Genomic DNA, 21978 nt, shown 5'->3' with positions numbered 1-21978 from the left:
TTTTAGTAGAGACGGGGTTTCACCATGTTGACCAGGATGGTCTCTATCTCTTGACCTCGTGATCCACCCGCCTCAGCCTTCCAAAGTGCTGGGATTACAGGCGTGAGCCACTGCGCCTGGCCAACACAAATAATTTAATAAAATTATTTTGCATATAACATTTTAACATGCTAATTGAATTTTTTAAAACAGCTTATAGAGATAAAATTCACTAATTATAAAATTAACCAACTTTAAGTGTACAATTCAGTGGTTTTTAGGATATTTGCAGAGTTGTGTGACCATCACCACAGCCAAATTTTAGGGATTTCTTTCACACCAAAAAGAAACCTTGTGGCCATTAACAGCCATTCCCCTTACATTCCTACCCCTTTTCAACAATCCTTAACCTACTTTCTGTCTCTAGATTTACCTATTCTGGACATTTTATACAAATAGAACCATAAAATATGTGGCCTTTTGTGTGTGGCATCTTTCACTTAGCATAATGTTTATGAGTTTTATCCATGTTGTAGCATGTGTGAGTACTGCATTCCTTAATTAGTAGCTTATTTAGTAGTTTGAGTCAAGTTACAAAATGAGTGATGTGGTTTAGTTGGAAAAAATACTGAACTGGGATCCAAACACTTCTGCTGTCTGGTCCTGTTTAAGCCTTTTATAGGCCCTTTGAATAAGTTATTAATTTCCTTGACTCAGTTACTTCATCTGTAAAGTGGAATATGGTAGCTTTTCTTACCTATCTTAATGGATTCGAATAGGCAAGACAAAATGTAGGAGCATCTAAAGAGCTACATATTCAAATGTGTTTTAAAGTGATTTTCCTAGTGTGATAGCAAACCAAATGATTATATTTAGTACAAAAGCATTCAGATTCCTTTGAATACTACTTTAATTTTAAAAGAAAACCATATATTTTAATTCTCTTTGCCCAAAGGTCTACCCACCTCCACTTACTTATTTTCTAGTCAGCCTTGGTTAGCTGTAACAGTAGACTGCCTGCTCTTAGAACAGGTTACTGAAGAAGGGAGTGCCTATAATTAATTCAGGAGACATCTCTTTGTATGGCATATAGAGAAGTCTAGGAACACAGATCCACTAGGACCTTGCCTGCAAGATCCGAATTTAAGAGAGTGCTCACTGTGGTGACTTGACCAGCCTTTATAATTCCTTTTGAACCCTTAGGCTTTAGTTGGAATAATGTGACCTTGACCTCAAATAAAAGGGGGAAGGTACTGATTTTACAAACAGAAAACTAAGGAAGTTTGTGATGATTTTTAGTTGTATTAAATCCAACAGAGACCAGCTTGGTAATGGAACACTGTGGGCTGCTTTTATGCCCAAAAGTAGATGAAAAAAAAAGTTTAGCCAGATCTCTAGACAAATTGCAAGCCAGAAAGTATTGATTCTAAGAAAGTAAAACTCTAAGAAATCTTTTTTAGAATCCGATCACCATTGAAATATGAGTCTAATAAAGAGATCTCCTGTGGAAGCCATTTGATCTTTGATCACTGGAGTGTTCTAAGATTATCTTTGTTTTCTTGCTTTTATATTTGCTCCAAGCATTGAGTTTTCATCTAAAGATTACCACTGTTTTATGTATCATCTCTGTTTTATTAATGTTTGAATCATAGAGGAATTTTCTATAATGAATCATAGGTATCTACTTCTTATAATGGATATCATTCCTCTGAGACGCCTTTCTCTTTTTTGAGATAGCTGTAACTCTGGTTTATTCTCTAGTTATTTTTCACTTGTGCCATTGCAGCTTTCTGTCCTTGTTCTTTACCTCCAATGTCATTTTCTTTTTCCAAGGCTAGATTTTAGCCCTACCACTTCCTTTGCCTTTTCTTTAACTGTACCATAGGACCTTGGAAATACATTTTAGACCTCATTTTTTAAATCCTATAGGTTCTGTCTTTTGCTTGATTTCCCAAATCCACCTCTCTCAGATAGTTTGCCCCTGGCATTCTTTCTTCCATTATATACTTGTGGCCTGATATGTCTGCATCATCCCATCCCAATGTTAAGTTTCCTCCTGCTCATTCAGATATCAATTTTCAATATATTTAGTCATTCAGCAATATTTATTAGGCACCTGTCTTATGATTAACACGTCTTGATCAAGAACAACTCTGATAGATGTTCTGTCTTGTCTGTCGTATAAGCCTTCTATACTAAGCATGATTCATCCTCAGGGAAACCTCAGCTAAGCAGTGAATAGAAAGGAGCTTTAATCTGTTCCTTCCCTGACACCTACATGGGCACACTCCTTCCTATACACACACTCTTTTACACATGGACTCACCCAGGCACAGAACATACCTACTGCTCATAGACATTGACAGATCCATCCACGTTTATGGGCTGACAGTATGAGTAATAGTGACATTGTCTAAATGAGAAATTAATGATCTCTCGCCATACTCCCACCCTTGTGTCCAGCGTCTCTTACCTCTTGGAAGCATCTTTAACATCTCTCTCCCACTAGCTAATCACTGGTACTATTCTAACATCATTTTTAAAAAAATGATTCCTATGAATTCAGTAGTTTTCCTACTCTAATCTAAATTGCAGCTGACATTGACATACCACTTGCCATATATCAGCTATAGGTACCCCCCTACTATCACCCTCCTATCAATGCATTTATTATCTCCAGTTTACAAATGAAATTACTAAGCCCTAGAGGAATTCAGTCATTTGCCCAGGACCACACAGCTACGAATTAGCAGAACTGGAACCGGATTCCAGAACTTTACTGCCACATTTCCACTGCCTATGAGCACCAAAGCATATATGTTCCTATAATTTATGTATACTTCAGAGTGAGCTACTATATCAGGCCACTTCCAGCCTGGCTCATAGTAAACATAAGTTTCTATGTGGGGAAGGCAGAAGAAGTCTAGAGGAAAGTGGATACCTGATGATGGATTATAAGAACCATCCATGGCTTAAGAGATGAATTATAAGATGGGTATAAGTATGTAATATCGTTTAGTATCAGGCTACTTTAATATGATCTTTTTTTGTTTTCCCTTACCAAAATAAGCCATGTTCACAATTGATTAGGAAATTCCAACTTTCAGATAGAATTATGAAAATTTGATATGTATGTATCCTTCTAGATTTTATTTTTTGAATATGTATTTTATAAAATTAGAATTAAAAAGTTTTATAATCCCTACCCTTCCCCCATCCTATTTTCTCTGTTATGAAATTTTTCCATGTCAAAAATATTCATAGTATTCTGTTGTTTGGATTAATCATGGTTTACTTAATCTTACCCTATTACTAGACTACTAGTAATATCTAGTTCTAATATCTAGAACTACTAGTTCTTTTCACTCTATTAAAACAATATTATGATAAACATGTTCATAATTAAATTTTTATATATCTCTGAGTATTGCCGTAGACTCCCTTTAGTCTTAAAATTGTAAAACATGTTTGTGTTGTTTTGTTGCTTTTTACTTTTATATTATGTAATTGTGTGGTAGAATTCTTTTTTTTATTGCATTTTAGGTTTTGGGGTACATGTGCAGAACATGCAAGATAGTTGCATAGGTACACACATGGCAGTGTGTTCTGCTGCCTTCCTCCCCTTCACCCACATTTGGCATTTCTCCCCAGGCTATCCCTCCCCAGCTCCCACACCCCCGCTGTCCCTCCCCTATTCCCCCCAATAGACCCCAGTGTGTAGTACTCCCTTCCCTGTGTCCATGTGTGCTCATTTTTCATCACCTGCCTATGAGTGAGAATATGCGGTGTTTCATTTTCTGTTCTTGTGTCAGTTTGCTGAGAATGATGTTCTCCAGTTTCATCCATGTCCTTACAAAGGACTCGAACTCATCGTTTTTGATGCTGCATAGTATTCCATGGTGTATATGTGCCACATTTTCCCAGTCCAGTCTATCATCGATGGGCATTTGGGTTGGTTCCAGCTATTGTAAACAGTGCTGCAATGAACATTCGTGTGCATGTGTCCTTATAATAGAACAATATATAGTCCTTTGGATATATACCCAGTAATGGGATTGCTGGGTCAAATGGAATTTTTATTTCTAAGGTCTTGAGGAATCGCCACACTGTCTTCCACAATGGTTGAACTAATTTACACTCCCACCAACAGTGTAAAAGTGTTCCTATTTGTCCACATCCTCTCCAGCATCTGTTGTCTCCAGATTTTTTAATGATCGCCATTCTAACTGGCGTGAGATGGTATCTCAATGTGGTTTTGATTTGCATCTCTCTAATGACCAGTGATGATGAGCATTTTTTCATATGTTTGTTGGCCTCATGTATGTCTTCTTTTGTAAAGTGTCTGTTCATATCCTTTGCCCATTCTTGAATGGGCTTGTTTGTTTTTTTTTTTTCTGTAAATCTGTTTGAGTTATTTGTAAATTCTGGATATCAGCCCTTTGTCAGATGGGTAAACTGCAAAAATTTTTTCCCATTCTGTTGGTTGCCGATCCACTCTAGTGACTGTTTCTTTTGCCGTGCAGAAGCTTTGGAGTTTGATTAGGTCCCATTTGTCTATTTTGGCTTTTGTTGCCAATGCTTTTGGTGTTTTGGTCACGAAGTCCTTGCCTACTCCTATGTCCTGAATGGTTTTGCCTAGATTTCTGTCTAGGGTTTTTATGGTGCCAGGTCTTATGTTTAAGTCTTTAATCCATCTGGAGTTAATTTTAGTGTAAGGTATCAGGAAGGGGTCCAGTTTCTGCTTTCTGCACATGGCTAGCCAGTTTTCCCAACACCATTTATTAAACAGGGAATCCTTTCCCCATTGCTTGTTTTTGTCAGGTTTATCAAAGATTGTATGGTTGTAGTTATGTTGTGTTGCCTCCAATGCCTCTGTTCTGTTCCATTGGTCTATATCTCTGTTTTGGTACCAGTACCATGCTGTTTTGATTACTGTAGCCTTGTAGTATAGTTTGAAGTCCGGTAGTGTGATGCCTCCCGCTGTGTTCTTTTTGCTTAGAATTGACTTGGCTATGCAGGCTCTCTTTTGGTTCCATATGAAGTTCATGGTAGTTTTTTTCAGTTCTGTGAAGAAAGTCAATGGTAGTTTGATGGAGATAGCATTGATTCTGTAAATTACTTTGGCAGTATAGCCATTTTCACGATATTGATTCTTCCTAACCATGAACAGGGAATGTTTCTTCATCTGTTTGTGTCCTCTCTTATTTTGTTGAGCAGTGGTTTATAGTTTTCCTTGAAGAGGTCCCTTACGTTTCTTGTAAGTTGTATTCCTAGGTATTTTATTCTTTTTGTAGCAATTGTGAATGGCAGTTTGTCCTTGATTTTGGCTTGTTATTGGTGTATAGGAATGTTTGTGATTTTTGCACATTGGTTTTATATCATGAGACTTTGTTGAAGTTGCTTATCAGTTTCAGGAGTTTTTGGGCTGAGACAATGGGGTCTTCTAGGTATACTATCATGTCGTCTGCAAATAGAGACAATTTGGCTTCCACCTTTCCCATTTGAATACCCTTTATTTCTTTTTCTTGCCTGATTGCTCTGGCTAGAACTTCCAGTACTATATTTAATAGGAGTGGTGAAAGAGGGCATCCTTGTCTAGTGCCAGATTTCAAAGGGAAGGCTTCCAGTTTTTGCCCATTCAGTATGATATTGGCTGTTGGTTTGTCATAAATAGCTTTTATTACTTTGAGATATGTTCCATCAATACCGAGTTTATTGAGAGTTTTTAGCCTAAAGGGCTGTTGAATTTTGTCAAATGCCTTCTCTGCGTCAATTGAGATAATCATGTGGTTTTGTTTTTGGTTCTGTTTATGTGGTGAATTACGTGTTTATAGACTTGCGTATGTTGAACCAGCCTTACATCCCTGGGAGGAATCCTATTTGATCATGATGGATAAGTTTTTTGATGTGCTGTTGCAGTCGGTTTGCCAGTCGGTTTGCCAGTATTTTATTGAAGATTTTTGCATCTATGTTCATCATGGATATTGGCCTGAAGTTTTCTTTTCTTGTTGAGTCTCTGCCGGGTTTTGGTATCAGGATGATGTTGGTGTCATAAAATGATTTGGGAAGGATTCCCTCCTTTTGGATTATTTGGAATAGTTTCAGAAGGAATGGTACCAGCTCCTCTTTGTGTGTCTGGTAGAATTCGGCTGTGAACCCATCTGGACCTGGGCTTTTTCTGTGTGGTAGGCTCTTGATTGCTGCCTCGACTTCAGACCTTTTTATTGGTCTATTTATACTTTCAGTTTCCTCCTGGTTTAGGCTTGGGAGGACACAGGTGTCCAGGAATTTATCCATTTCTTCCAGGTTTACTAGTTTATGTGCATAGAGTTGTTTGTAGTATTCTCTGATGATGGTTTGAATTTCTGTGGAATCTGTGGTGATTTCCCCTTTATTGTTTTTTATTGCATCTATTTGGTTCTCTCTTTTCTTTTTTATCAGTCTGGCTAGTTGTCTGTCTATTTTGTTGATCTTTTCAAAAAACCAGCTCTTGGATTTATTGATTTTTTGAAGGGTTTTTCATGTCTCTATTTCCTTCAGTTCTGCTCTGATCTTAGTTAATTCTTGTCTTCTGCTAGGTTTTGAGATTTTTTGATCTTGCTCCTCTAGCTCTTTCAATTTTGATGATAGGGTGTCAATTTTGGATCTCTCCACTCTTCTCATATGGGCACTTATTGCTATATATTTTCCTCTGGAGACTGCTTTAAATGTGTTCCAGAGATTCTGGTATGTTGTGTCTTTGTTCTCATTGGTTTCGAAGAACTTCTTTATTTCTGCCTTCATTTTATTGTTTATCCAGTCAACATTCGAGAGCCAGTTGTTCACTTTCCATGAAACTGTGCGGTTCTGAGTTAGTTTCTGAATTCTGAGTTCTAGTTTGATTGCACTATGATCTGAGAGATTGTTTGTTGTTATATCAGTTGTTTTGCATTTGCTGAGGAGTGCTTTACTTCCAATTATGTGGTCAGTTTTAGAGTAGGTGTGATGTGGTGCTGAGAAGAATGTATATTCTGTGGATTTGGGGTGGAGAGTTCTGTAAATGTCTATCAGGTTTGCTTGTTCCAGGTCTGAGTTCAAGTCCTGGATATCCTTGTTACATTTCTGTCTGGCGATCTGTCTAATATTGACAGTGGAGTGTTAAAGTCTCCCACTATTCTTGTGTGGGAGTCTAAGTCTCTTTGTAAGTCATTAAGAACTTGCCTTATATATCTGAGTGCTCCTGTATTGGGTCCATATATATTAGGATCATTAGCTCTTCATGTTGTATCAATCCTTTTACCATGATGTAATGTCCTTCTTTGTCTCTTTTGATCATTGTTGCTTTAAAGTCTATTTTATCAGAGATGAGAATTGCAACTCCTGCTTTTTTTTTGCTCTCCATTTGCTTGGTAAATCTTCCTCCATCCCTTTATTTTGAGCCTTCGTGTATCCTTGCATGTGAGATGGGATTTGTGGATACAGCACACCAATGGATTTTGGTTTTTTATCCAATTTGCCAGTCTGTGTCTTTTGATTGGTACATTTAGCCCATTTACATTTAGGGTTACTATTGTTATGTGTGAATTTGCTACTGCCATTTTGATGCTAGCTGGCTGTTTTGCCCGTTAGTTGATGCAGATTCTTCATTTCGTTGATGTTCTTTAGCATTTGGTATGTTTTTGGAATGGCTGGTACTGGTGACAAAATCTCTGAGTACTTGCTTGTTAGCAAAGGATTTTATTTTTTCTTCACTTATGAAGCTCAGTTTGGCTGCCTATGAAATTCTGGGTTGAAAGTTCTTTTCTTTAAGGGTGTTGAATTCTGGCCCCCTCTCTCTTCTAGCTTGTAGCATTTCTGCTGAGAGATCTGCTGTGAGTCTGATGGGCTTTCCTTTGTGGATGACCCGACCTTTCTCTCTGGCTGCCCTTAGTATTTTCTCCTTCATTTCAACCCTGGTGATTCTGATGATTATGTGCCTTAGGGTTGCTCTTCTTGCGGAATATCTTTGAGGTGTTCTCTGTATTTCCTGGACTTGAATATTGGCCTGCCTTGCTAGGTTGGGGAAATTTTCCTGAATAGTATCCTGAAGAATATTTTCCAGCTTGGATTCATTCTCTTTGTCACATTCTGGTACACCTATCAAATGTAGGTTAGGTCTCTTCACATAGTCCCACATTTCTTGGAGACTTTGTTCATTCCTTTTTGCGCTTTTTTCTCTAATCTTGGTTTCTTGTTTTATTTCATTGAGTTGATCTTTGACTTCTGATATCCTTTCTTCTGCTTCGTCAATTCGGCTTTTGAAACTTGTGCATGCTTCACGAAGTTCTCATGTTGTGTTTTTCAGCTTCTTCAATTCATTCATATTCCTTTCTAAGTTGTCCATTCTTGTTATCATTTCCTCGAATCTTTTTTTAAATTTTTCTTCAAGATTCTTAGTTTCTTTGCATTGATTTAGAACATGTTCTTTTAGCTCACGGAAGTTTCTCATTACCCACCTTCTGAAGTCTGATTCCATCATTTCATCACACTCATTCTCCATTCAACTTTGTTCCCTTGCTGGTGAGGAGTTTTGGTCCTTTGTAGGAGGTGAGGTGTTTTGGTTTCGGGTGTTTTCCTCCTTTTTGCGCTGGTTTCTTCCCATCTTTGCGGGTTTATACACCTGTCGTTTGAGTAGTTGCTGACTTTTCGATTGGGTCTCTGAGTGGGTGCCCAGATTGTTGATCATGAAGTATTTCTGTTACTTAGTTTTCCTTCTAACAGTCTAGCTTCTCTGCTGTAGGACTGCTGAGGCCTACTCCAGGCCCTGCTTGTCTGGGGTGCACCTGTAGCAGCTGTGGTACAGTGAGGGGTGCTACCAGTTTCTTCTTCTGCTATCTTTGTCCCAGAATGATGTCTGCCAAATGTCCATCTGATCAGTCATTTTTGAGATGACTCTTTGGATATACAGGGGTCAGGGAGCTGCTTGAGGAGGCGGTCTGTACTTTATAGGAGCTCAAGTGCTGAGCTGTGAGCTCCGTTGATCATTCAGGGCTGTTAGGCTAGTACGTTTAAGTCTGCTGCAGCAGAACTCATAAAACCCCTTTTATTCTTCAGATGCTCTGTCTCCGGGAGTTAGGGCTTTCTTTATGAGTATCCGTTGCACCTTCCTGCCCAGCTAGGAGGCAGTCTAGTCACTATTTGCCTGCTGAGGCTCTGCCTTGCTGCTGTGGGGTCCGCCCTGCTCCCATGGGCTCCGCCCTGCTGCCGTGGCTCCGCCCTGCTGCCATGCGCTTTGTGCTACTGTTGTGGGCTCTGCCTTTTTGCCATGGGCTCCACCCTGCTGTCACAGGCTCTGCCGTGTTGGCGGAGTCTCTCCGTTATGGTGGGTTGCCTCAGCAACAGCAGGCTGCATCAGCAATGGGAGTGTACCTCAGTAGGGTCGGTATGCCTCGGTAATGGCGGATGCCCCTCCCCCACTGAGCTGCACCGTCCTGGCTTCCACTGTGCCTGCAGTGAAACTCTCAACCTCGAGCATTTTGAATCACCGTTTTGTTTGTCCCTGTGGGGGTGGGACCCGCCGAGCCTGATCACCTGGCTTTCTGCCTCAGTGCCCTCTTTTTTTTTTTTTTTTAAAGTTGAATGGTTGACTCTCTTCCAGGTGTTTCAGTCGGCTGCTGATAGGGCACCCAGATCTGTGTGATTTCCTGTGCAGCGACCCACTGCGCTGGCTCAAACATCTCTTCTCAGGAATCTCCTGGTCTGGCTCACTGTCCAAGTCCCGTTTAATCAGTTGGATATGCTAATCTGCCCTCTTAAATCTCAGATTGCCGTTTTAACAGGGCACCCAGACTAGTGCATTCTGTGTGGAGTGCCACTGTGCTGCAGCGCCAGCTGAAATGGCCACACGAGCCGAAACAGCTGCACTGGCATCCTGTGTCTCTCCTATACCTGGGAATTTCCCCGTTCTGTGGGCAACAAAGATCCGTCTGGAAATGTGGATTGAACTCACTCTCTGCGTCTTCACTGATAGCTGCAATCCTGATTTGCTCCTACTGCACCATCTTGGCAGTCCCCCCAGAATTAATTCTTAAGACTGCAATTAGTTCAGAGTAGTTTTCTAGCATGAAAAGACTCTTTTGAAGACAAGGAGAAAACTCTGTGTCTTTTGCCTATTTTACTGCCATCCTAGCACAGAGAAAAAGTGTGCGTTAAGAAGAATCAGTACTCTGGGTGGCTGAACTCCGTCTCCTTCATAGTTTTGAACAGAATTAGCACTGCATACAGGAATCTGTAAGCATGATCTCTGATTATGAAATATACTGATTCATTAAAAGAAGTTGATGTTTCTATGGTTATATAACAATATTGAAAATGGTCTTAAATATTTTTAGATATAAACTTATCTTTTATTTATTAATTTACTTTATTATTAACCTACATCTTTTCTTCTTTATTCCATAAACATTTCAGCTAATATACTGTTCATTACTCTAGGCTGTTTCTATCCATTTTCAGGTCTTGAAAAATCTCATTATAACTCATAAATACATATGATTGTGTGATTTATGCAAAATTTAGAACAACAAAATACTGCTCTAAACATTCAGAAAATTTTCTAAATTCATCTGGAATATAAAGTATTATATTCATTTTGCCAGTCTAGCAAGAGTGGTTAAATACTTTAATCATGGTAAACACACATATACACACATATGATCTAGAATTTAAAATTCCTATTTTATCCTTTCATAATTTGTTATATTTTATAAGTCCCTATAAAATGTTATATTGGGTTGTTTTAATGTTCAAATAAAACATACAATAGAAACTTAGGAGCATTTTTTGCATGAACAATTCTGAAGTGAAAATGTTGGTCCTTAATATTAAAATGTAATTAATTTGTAAATTTTGAATATTCTCATTATCTTTTTAGCCTGATTTAATCCACTTTCCACTTCTACCCCCACACACAACCAAATAATTTTCTGGTTTTAATATAACTACATCTGTATTGAATTGCATCTTTTAAACTATATATCCACACCTATTCTAGCATCTGATTTATAAAAATCTTTATATACTATTTTAGTCCTTTCTAGCATAATGCACAAAATATTAAATGTACTTCGAGAACACTTATTTCAAAATAGATGTAAATTAAACCTCTAAAATATAAACCCTAAAATGAATTCTCTTAGTGGCTGTATCACCAACTGAGCTTCAAAAAATGTTTGCTAAAGTTAAAATACGTTAATTGGATATTGACATAGTTAAGTACTCATTAAAGAATTTCTTCTATTATTGGTATGTATTTTTACATTTGCAAAGGGTTACTCTGAATGTTCATTATAAAAATTATAAATGACATCTTTTGTAAAAGGCTAATAGCTCCTCAAACTGTCTTATAATAATATTTATGTGTAAATTATATTTAATGCAACAGATTGATTTCATTTATTCAGGTCAGTTATATTTTATTAGAAATCTCACAATTTCAACCATGTAATTAACTAACCTAACTAAATAAAATAATTTAAAATTGTGAAAAACTAAAACAGATTTTAGTTTAAATGAGTTATTAATTTGTTATTTAAAACCTTAATTGATCATTCACCAAGGCCAAATGAGGCACTTGATTGTAATTAATATAAAGACAATTAACTATATCTTAATATTTGTATGAAGAATCTAACTAGCATGAAACTTAACTACAGATGGAATGGGTGTTTAATAAGTGTCTATTGAGAAAGTTACATTTTAATGCCAAGACACATACCAGATAATATCAATGAAAACTGCAGAACTTTTTTTGTTCCATGTACTGTATTTTAATATTAGGTACTTAATTCTAAACGTATTTGCTGACACTCTTATTTCTAAAGTCTGCAAAGTTTTATTCATTCTTTCAATAATTATTTTCTAAGCAACTTCCATGTCTCAAGCACTATGACTGTAACAGATAAGGTTCTTGTTCTCATGAAACTTACATTCTAGTAAGTTTACATTGAAAGGATTCAATTAGTGTAAAGCACTTAGGATATAGTGCCTGGCACATAGGAAGTATTTCATATTTATTAGCTGTGATGATGATGATGAAAGACACCCATATATAGATTCTATTAAAAGCCATGAAACTAGATGAGATTATCTTGAGAGATAATGCAGGTAGAGAAAAGGGCTGGGGAGTGAGCTTCTTGTGCTTTGCAGCATTCAGAGTGAATCTAAGAATAAGAATGATCAACAGAAACTGAGAAGATAGCCAGAGTGTTGCCATTGGTCAAATGCTGCATAATGTTTGAATTTAATAAGAACAGAGAATTGAATTTTGAAATTGCCAATGTAGAGTGTTATTCATCACCTTGAAAAGAGCTGTTAGAAAGCTCAATTGGAATAGATAGAAAAGAGACTGAGGAAAAGGCAAATTATAAAAGAGGGACATGCATGGCCAAGAAGTATAAGGTGAAATGCTCAGCTCCAATAGTAAGCAAAGAACTGAAAATTAAACCAACAGCAAGACACTACTTTGTATTCTTCAGATTTGCAAAAATTAGAAAAATAGCTATTACTAATGAATATTAGGAAAGCAGGAGCCTTTATTCAGTGGGGTAGGAATGTCAGCTAGTGCCTCCATTTTGGGACCCATTTGGCAGTATTTATGTGTATGCCTATGATCTCATATTTACACCTAATACTGCCCTGGAGACATACTGAAGACAGACTGTCCTATAAGTACACAAGAAGATAGGTAAAAAACTTGTATTGCAGGATTATTTGTGGTGACAATGTTTCAGGTAGCCTAGGTTCTATCATTATGGGATTGGATAAGTAAAATGTGGTATGTGCACTTAATGAAATATTATATAGCAGTCAAAACAGAACTAATCATGTCTATATGTAGCTACATGGATAGGTCTCAAAAACAATGTTGACTAAAAATAGTATGCATTAAAATGAGACTTGTAGTTTAACATGATTTGTGTAATTTTTAAAAACACCTTCAAAAAGGATTTTTTTTTCACATGTAAGATGCAGGTTAGGAGGCATACATTAAATTCACAAGTGTGAATGCTCTCTAGAATGGATCTTTCCCCAATGAAAATAAGTATGGCCGGCTGGGCATGGTGGCCCAAGCCTGTAATCCCAGCACTTTGGGAGGCCGAGGTGGGTGGATCACGAGGTCAAGAGATCGAGACCATCCTGGTCAACATGGTGAAACCCTGTCTCTACTAAAAATACAAAAAAAATTAGCTGGGCGTTGTGATGTGTGCCTGTAATCCCAGCTACTCGGGAGGCTGAGGCAGGAGAATTGCCTGAACCCAGGAGGTGGAGGTAGCAGTGAGCCGAGATTGCACCATTGCACTCCAGCCTGGGTAATGAGAGCGAAACTCCATCTCAAAAAAAAAAAAAAAGAAAAGAAGTATGGCCATTTCACTATATTGACTCTTCCTAACCATGAACATGGAATGTTTTCCATCTGTTTGTGTCCTCTCTTATTTCCTTGAGCAGTAGTTCATAGTTCTCCTTGAAGAGGTCCTTTACATCCTTTGTTGGTTGTATTCCTAAGTATTTGATTCTCTTTGTAGCAATTGTGAATGGGAGTTCACTCTTGATTTGGCTCTCTTTTAGTCTGTTATTGGTGTATAGGAATGCTTGTGATTTCTGCACATTGATTTTGTATCCTGAGACTTTGCTGAAGTTGCTTATCAGTTTAAGGAGATTTTGGGCTGAGACGATGGGGTCTTCTAAATATACAATCATGTGAAATAGAGACAATTTGACTTCCTCCTTTCCTAATTGAATACCCTTTATTTCTTTTTCTTGACCGATTGCTCTGGCTAGAACTTCCAATGCTATATTGAATAGGAGTGGTGAGAGAGGGATCCTTGTCTAGTGCCAGATTTCAAAGATTTCAAAGGGAATGCCCATTCAGTATGATATTGGCTGTGGGTTTGTTGTAAATAGCTTTCATTATTTTGAGATATGTTCCATTGATACCTAGTTTATTGAGAGTTTTTAGCATAAAGGGCTGTTGAATTTTGTCAAAAAACTTCTCTGCATCTATTGAGATAATCATGTGTTTTTTTGTCTTTGGTTCTGTTTATGTGGTGGATTACGTTTATAGACTTGCTTATGTTGAACCAGCCTTGCATCCCCAGGTTGAAGCCTACTTGATATGATGGATAACTTTTTGATGTGATGTTGCAATCTGTTTGCCAGTATTTCACTGAAGATTTTTATATCTATGTTCATCATGGATATTGGCCTGAAGTTTTCTTTTCTTGTTGAGTCTCTGCTGGGTTTTGGTATCAGGATGATGGTGGTCTCATAAAATGATTTGGAAAGGATTCCCTCTTTTTGTATTGTTTGGAATAGTTTCAGAAGGAATGGTACCAGCTTCTCTTTGTATGTCTGGTAGAATTCGGCTGTGAACCCATCTGGACCTGGGCTTTTTTTGGTCGGTAGGCTATTAATTGCTGCCTTAACTTCAGCCCTTGTTATTGGTCTACTCAGAATTTCAACTTCTTCCTGGTTTAGGTTTTGGAGGGTGCATGTGTCCAGGAATTATCCATTTCTTCCAGGTTTACTTGTTTATGTGCATAGAGTTGTTTGTAGTAATCTCATGGTAATTTGTATTTCTGTGGAATTGATAGTGATATCCCCGTTACCATTTTTTATCACATCTCTTTGATTCTTCTCCCTTTTCTTTTTTATTAATCTGGCTAGCAGTCTGTCTATTTTATTGATCTTTTCAAAAACCAGTTCCTGGATTTATTGATTTTTTGAAGGGTTTTTTTGTGTCTCTATCTCCTTCAGTTCTGTTCTGATCTTAGTTATTTCTTGTCTTCTGCTAGCTTTTGTGCTTTTTTTTTTTTTTTTATCTTGCTCCTCTAGCTTTTTCAATTTTGATGATAGGGTTTCAATTTCAGCTCTTTCCTTGCTTCTCATGTGGGCATTTATTGCTATAAATTTCCCTCTAGACATTGCTTTAAATGTGTCCCAGAGGGCCGGGCACAGTGGCTCATGCCTGTAATCCCAGCACTTTGGGAGGCAGAGGCGGGTGGATCATGATGTCAAGAGATCGAGACCATTCTTGCCATGATGAAACCCCATCTCTACTAAAAATACAAAAATTATCTGGGTGTGGTGGCACACTCCTGTAGTCCCAGCTACTAGGGAGGCTGAGGCGGAAGAATCGCTTGAACCCAGGAGATGGAGGTTGCAGTGAGTTGAGATTGTGCCACTGAACTCCAGCCTGGCGACAGAGCAAGACTCCGTCTAAAAAAAAAAAAAAAAAAAAAAAAAGAAAGAAAGAAAAAATGTGTCCCAGAGATTCTAGTACATATTGTCTTTGTTCTCATTGGTTTTGAAGAACATCTTTATTTCTGCCTTCATTTCATTGTTTATCCAGCCAGTTCTTTAGTTTCCATGAAGTTGTGCAGTTCTGCATTAGTTTCTTAATCCTGAGTTCTAATTTGATTGCACTGTGGTCTGAGAGACTGTTATGATTTCTCTTCTTTTGTATTTGCTGAGGAGTGATTTACTTTCGATTGTGTGGTCAATTTTAGAGTAGGCATGATGTGGTGCTGAGAAGAATGTATATTTTGTGGATTTGGGGTGGAGAGTTCTATAGATGTCTATTAGGTTTGCTTGGTCCAGATCTGAGTTCAAGTCCTAGATATCCTTGTTAATTTTCTGTCTCGTTGATCTGTCTAATATTGACAGTGGGGTGTTAAAGTCTAGTTAGTGGGAGTCTGTCTTTTTGTATGTTGTTAAGAACTTGCTTTATAACCTGGGTGCTCCTGTATTTGGTGCGTGTATATTTAGGATCATTAGCTCTTTTTGTTGCATTGATCCTTTGACCATTATGTAATGCCCTTCTTTGTCTCTTTTGATCTTTGTTGGTTTAAAGTCTATTTTATCAGAGACTAGGATTGCAACTTCTGCTTTTTTCCTGCTCTCCATTTGCTTGGTAAGTCTTTCTCCATCCCTTTATTTTGAACCTATGTGTGTCCTTGCACATGAAATGGGTTTCCTGAATACAGCACACCAATGGGTTTTGACTTTTTATCCAATTTGCCAGTCTGTGTCTTTTGGCTGGTGCATTTAGCACATGTACATTTAACGTTAGTATTGTTATGTGTGAATTTGATCCTGCCATTTTGATGCTAGCTGGTTGTTTTGTCTGTTGATGCAGTTTTTTCATTGTGTCGATGGTCTTTACCATTTGGTACATTTTTGGAGTGAGTGGTACTGGTTGTTCCTTCTATGTTTAGTGCTTCTTTCAGGAGCTCTTGTAAGGCAGGCCTTGTGGTGATGAAATCCCCCAGCAATTTCTTGTTGGTAAAGGATTTTATTTCTCCTTCACTTCGGAAGTTTAGTTTGGCTGGATATGAAATTCTAGGTTGAAAGTTCTTTTTTTAAGGATGTTGAATATTGGCTGCCACTCTCTGCTGGCTTGTAGGGTTTCTGCTGAGAGATCCGCTGTGAGTCTGATGGACCTCGCTTTGTGGGTAACCCGACCTTTCTCTGGCTGCCCTTAGCATTTTTTCTTTCATTTCAACCCTGGTGAATCTGATGATTATGTGCCTTGGGGTTGCTCTTCTTGAGGAATATCTTTGTGCTGTTCTCTGTATTTCCTGGACTTGAATGTTGGCCTGGCTTGCTAGGTTGGGGAAGTGCTCCTGGATAATATCCTGAAGAGTGTTTTCCAGCTTGGATTCATTCTCTCCATCACATTCAGGTACACCTATCAAACGTAGATTAGGTCTTTTCACATAATCCCATATTTCTTGGAGGTTTTTTTCATTTTTTAATTCTTTTTTCTCTAATCTTGCCTTCTCATTTTATTTCATTGAGTTGATCTTCAGTCTCTGATATCCTTTATTCCTGTTGTCGATTTGGCTATTGAAACTTGTGTATGCATCATGAAGTTCTTGTGTTTTTCAGGTCCATCGATTCATTAATATTCTTCTCTAAGCTGTTTATTCTCATTAGCATTTCATCAAACCTTTTTTCAAGGTTCTTAGTTTCTTTGCATTGGGTTAGAACATGTTCTTTTAGCTCAGAGAAGTTGTTATTACCCACTTTCTGAAGCATGTTTCTGTCAATTCATCAGACTCATTCTCCATCCAGCCTTGTTCCCTTGCTGGTGAGGAGTTGTGATCCCTTAGAGGAGGAGAAGTGTTCTGGTTTTGGGTGTTTTCATCCTTTTTGCACTGGTTTCTTCCCATCTTTGTGGATTTATCTACCTGTGGTCTTTGTAGTTGGCAACTTTCAGATGGGCTCTCTGAGTGGATGTCCTTTTTGTTAATGATGAGTTTATTTCTTTTAGTTTTCCTTCTAACAGCCAGTCCCCTCTGCTGTAGAACTGCTGGAGGTCCACTCCCGACTCTGCTTGCCTGGGGATCACTTGTGTCAGCTGCAGAATGGTAAGGTTTGCTGCCGGTTTCTTCTTCTGTTATCTTCATCCCAGAAGATTACCCACCATATGTCAGTCTGAGCTCTTCTTTATGAGGTGTCTCTTTGGATATGCAGGGGTCAGAGAGTTGCTTGAAGAGACAGTCTGTCTCATAGGAGCTCAAGTGCTGAGTTCTGAGCTCTGTTGTTCCATTCAGAGCTGCTGGGCAGGTATGTTTAAGTCTGCTGTAGTGGAACGCATAACCACCTTTATTCCCAGGTTATCTTTCCTAGGACGGTGGGGCTTTATTTATAAGTTCTGAGGAGCTACTGCCTTTTTTCAGAGATGCCCTGCCCAGCAAGGAGGTAGTCTAGTCACGGTCTGCCAGCAGAGTCGTTACTGAGCTGCCATGGGCTCTGCCCAGCTGCTGTGTGAACTTCTTTGTGGTTTTGTTTACAGAGGTACAGTTAGAACTGCCTCAGTAAAGGCAGTCTGCCTCAGTAAAGGCACATTGCCTTGGTAATCACGGACTGCCTTGGTAATGGTGGACTGCCTCAGTAATGGCAGACTGCCTCAGTAGTGGTGGACTGCCTCTGTGGTAATGGCTGATGCCCTTTCCCCCACTGAGATGGACCATCCCAGGTCTAGCTGAGCTTGCTGAAAAACTCTCAATCCAGAATATTTCAGATTGCTGGTCATTGTGAGGGTGAGGCAGCTCTGTATCCCAGGTGTTCCAGGCACCAGTTGAAATGGCCACCCACATTTGTATGCGTTTTTGTGCCGAGATCTGTGGCACCAGCTGAAACAGCCAGGCTGGAAACTCATGGCACTTTTCAGCCTGGAAATCTCCTGGTCTGTGGGCAGTAAAAACTCATTTGGAAATGCGGTGATCACTCACCCTCTGCATTGTTCTGGCTGAGAAGTCCACTCCAGAGCTGCTCCTATTCAGTCATCTTGGATCCCAACTGCAGGATTCTCTTAAATGGCTCTTTATCCTAAATCTGTGGAATGCTGTCCAGCAAACAACTGGCTTCATATAAAGAGAGGCTAAGAATGTTTTTTGTCTCGTTCATTTAAAAGCATTTACTTCTTATTTAATATCTGTAAAGAACACAGTCACATCATAGTAGAATTTGCTGTTGTAAATTTTCGATTGTTTCCATGGGTTCTGCCTTACATCTGCATGGTGTTTGAAGCCAATGCTTCCTTTATTTTTATAGGCATTTAAGGCCTTGTGCCTCATAATCCAATGTCATACTCAATGACAGAAAATTAAAGTAGAATTTCTTTAACTATAGAGAAGGACTCAGCAGAACAATATTTAACAACTCCTTTCCTCAGAAACTGAAGGTGCTGTTTTGGGCAGGTGCTCTCTGCTGCTTATCCTGTATTTATTTATTAAGGTCAAGAACTGGGTACTCTGCTTCTAAAAGCAAAAAGACCAGACTAGTCTATCAGAACCTATAATGAACTAGTAAGATGTTTATATTTCATTCAGAATAGTAAAGCTTTGAATTAGCTGCTATTTTTACTGTCTACTATTCTCCTAATTCTCAGGTAATTGAGAATCAACTGCATAAAATTTACATATTAAGTACCAGTTCTTTGAAATTCATTTTAAGATAATCTTCCTTTTAATTTATAGCTGCATTCAGAAGTAACAACAACATTTACCACATGGGCTCAGATCTCTGCTTCTTCTAGTTTAGGACCATATCCTGACACAAGCACCAGGGGCCATTTAATAGAAAGGTGTGATTGTTCTCTCTGATGAAATCTTCCTATAGAGTCACGATGACACCATAATTATATTAATATCTTTTATTAACTATAACATGTAGTTAAGCTTTCCAAAACTAAAATCTAAACCACCTTTTGAAGTTAGAAATTCTACCAGTTTACTATATATTTCATTGTTAATAATTCTTTTCATTTGTTTTAAGTATACCTCTTTAAGGATTCTGAGAATATGGTAACAGATTTGTAGCCACACTTACCCCACTTTTATGGACAAAAACCATATTCTCTTGCAGCTTTTATATTTCAAGAGTCAATGTAAGAGAGATAAGAACTTTGGGATCAGGCAGACCCAAGTTTGAATTATAGGATCTAACTAGCTGAGTGACTTTTGATAAGTTAATTTGTCTGATCCTTTGAATTTTCTTGGTAGTTGTGTCTATATATAAAATTACATGAAATCAATAAAACCCAACAAGGATGGGTCATCTGCTCTACACCATTACCTAATAAATTTTTTCAGACCCAGGAAGGCTTGTTGCACGGGATGCAGATGGAGCCAGTGGACCTTACAATGAACAAGCAGAGTGCACCCCCTTTGGCTAGGAATTCTTCCTCTCTGAAGTTCCCTCCTTGACCTGGAGAACCTTTCCAGGGTTGAGCATGCCTTCTTCTAGCCCATTATGAAAAACACTTACTTCATTCTCTGGGCATGCAGCCCTTTGGCATCCCACTGTCCATACCACTAGTGATAGCAGCTGCCTTCTCCTGGCACAGAATATAGAGCCTGGGGATCCTGCCTTGTGGTGGTACAGTCTGTCCCCTGTATGTACATGAGTTACCTCCAGCAGCCTCTCATTGTTTCCTTGTTGGAGGAAACAGAAGATTCAAGTAGTAGCATGCAAGTACCTGTGATAAAATCACATAAGAAGCCTATATCAGAGAAAAAAAAATTAACCTGTGATTGAACCACAGAGGACAGATTATTATCCTAAAGAAATGTCACCCCACCTTAATGAACTCAGTGCCCACCCACAAGCACTGTTGCAAGAGAATCACCTCAGGTCATAGTGCAGCCTGGGAAGAGACCTTTACTGGTGGAATTCGTGAATACTCAAAGGAAGCAGAGGATACACAGATGTGATTATGACATATGCAACAAAGTATACTCTAAAAGCTTCCTCTTGAAATCATACAGAACATACACAGGAAATACACCCTACAAATGTACATGGAATGGATGCACATGGAAGTTTGCTCTGTCTGATGAACAAGACATTTCTGAAAACATACTGGAATCAAATCTTTTTAGTGCCTGGACTGTAACCACAGCTTCTGTTCTGACCGTCTTGCCCTCCATAGGAAATGCCACATGCTAGTCTGAATGCCTTCATTTCCCACCTCAATGTGACTTTCCACTCACCTGGCTCTTTCTCTATCCTCCCACCGTTACCTAACACATTTTTTACATGTACATTTTAATTTTGATTCAGCTGCTCTGATCCTCTGAATTTATATCATCCAAAACTTCCATATGGTCAGTAGCAGATATTCTCTAATCTTCCCTCTCCTTATCATGGATGACCTAAAAAATGAAAACATTTTTTTCAGAGATGTTAAGCAAACCATTCTTAGAGATACATATATTTAATGTAATAAGAACAAGGAAACATGTAACCTAAAAAAAATGTATGTAAAAGTACTAGATAAACAAAGATTTATACTGATGTCTGGTAAATTCTAATTAAAACACTTGTTTAGAGGGAATTTATTTTCTAATTTAAGGAACTAACTGTTTGTAAAATAAAGAACACAGATTTATAAAGATTTATAATGATTTTAAAGTTTACTATTAAAATGTGTCACTGAAACACCTGAACAGATGGAACATAAAAATTTTACAACTCCAGTGTTTTGAACTATCTTTTTTTCTATAGAAACAAACCAGTCTATCAGTTTGTTTTCCATTATAACTTATTCTCAAAAAGCATACCAACAAGGGTTCAGATCACAGTTTCCACACACAGGACAATGGAAGGACTTAGATTAGTCAAACCATTTGTTCTTTCTGCTATAGTTTCAGTTCTCCATTCACATATTTGTTAGACAGGACTGCTTGAATAATCATCCTCAAATACTTCTTACATTCCCCAGCTAAAGACTCTGGAAGCCAGTTTCCTGCTTGTATTCTCTTGGTTTTGACAGTCATTAAAATGCCTTTTAGATGCTACCCAGAGTTACAAGTTCTTTACGGCGAGCCTGGCACATGATTTGTCTGTTTTAGTTCTAGCAGGAAGACTCCGCTATGCTTCTCAGTTCCAAGACCACAAAAGTGAGCTCAGGCAATCAAGTGTTTTACAAGCAAGACACATGATCAGAAATTCATGTTTGTCAGTTACATACATTTCCTTTGAAAACATTAGTAAAATTTAGCCTACTAGGTGTTTGAAAATCAGCATGGTGGTGAGGGCAGAAAGAGGCCAACAAACTGGGCCTGTCAGAATCCATTGAGTCTGTGGTGTGTTAGGATAGGGAGGGCTGAGTAGTCAATGACAAGTTGCGTGTGGACATAGAGACAAAGTGGAATAAGAAACTGCATTATTCTTCTGGAGCTGACTAGTAACATTAAAAGAATATGATTTACTCTGTGAAAAATATCTGGACACTTAAAATGTACTAATTAGATGAAATAAATTGTGTCATTTCAGATTTACAATGTCTAGTAGAGGCACTTGGGTTAAAACTTCAGAAGGCGGTGACAGAGATGGACAACTATAAAGAAATGCTTATGTAAGATGGAGAACATTAAACAACTTGTAAGATAACAGTGCTCTGTAGATGTGTCACAAAATGGCAAGAATTAGAAAGAAATGACAAGAATTATAAAAATCCTCGTGTGTTCTCTG

General features: G+C 38.3%; 1 protein-coding gene and 1 pseudogene across 41 annotated transcripts in view; both read left to right on the top strand.

Moving 5' to 3' along the window:
• LEKR1 (leucine, glutamate and lysine rich 1) overlaps positions 1-21978 on the top strand; it is a 242941-nt gene that overhangs the window by 154186 nt on the left and 66777 nt on the right. For 27 of the 41 annotated variants that reach the window (XR_013528479.1, XR_013528495.1, XR_013528494.1 and 24 more), the window contains one exon: positions 21781-21862. The exons of 6 other annotated variants lie outside the window; for them this stretch is intronic. Coding sequence is in view for 16 of the 35 variants with exons in the window: in XM_078353967.1 (XP_078210093.1) it covers positions 21781-21862 (82 nt within the window). In the remaining 19 variants the exon portion in view is untranslated. Of the gene's footprint in view, positions 1-17269; positions 17367-21780; positions 21864-21978 lie in introns of those variants that run through there. 8 more of the 41 variants (XR_013528492.1, XR_013528484.1, XM_078353979.1 and 5 more) reach the window with 2 other exon arrangements.
• Positions 19528-21863, top strand: LOC108588773 (Krueppel-like factor 3 pseudogene; annotated as a pseudogene).

This window comes from Callithrix jacchus, chromosome 17 (assembly GCF_049354715.1).
Source record: "Callithrix jacchus isolate 240 chromosome 17, calJac240_pri, whole genome shotgun sequence".
Lineage (NCBI taxonomy): Eukaryota > Metazoa > Chordata > Mammalia > Primates > Cebidae > Callithrix > Callithrix jacchus.
The sequence above is the reverse complement of the archived record's forward strand: the minus strand, read 5'-3'. Positions and strand labels throughout refer to the sequence as shown.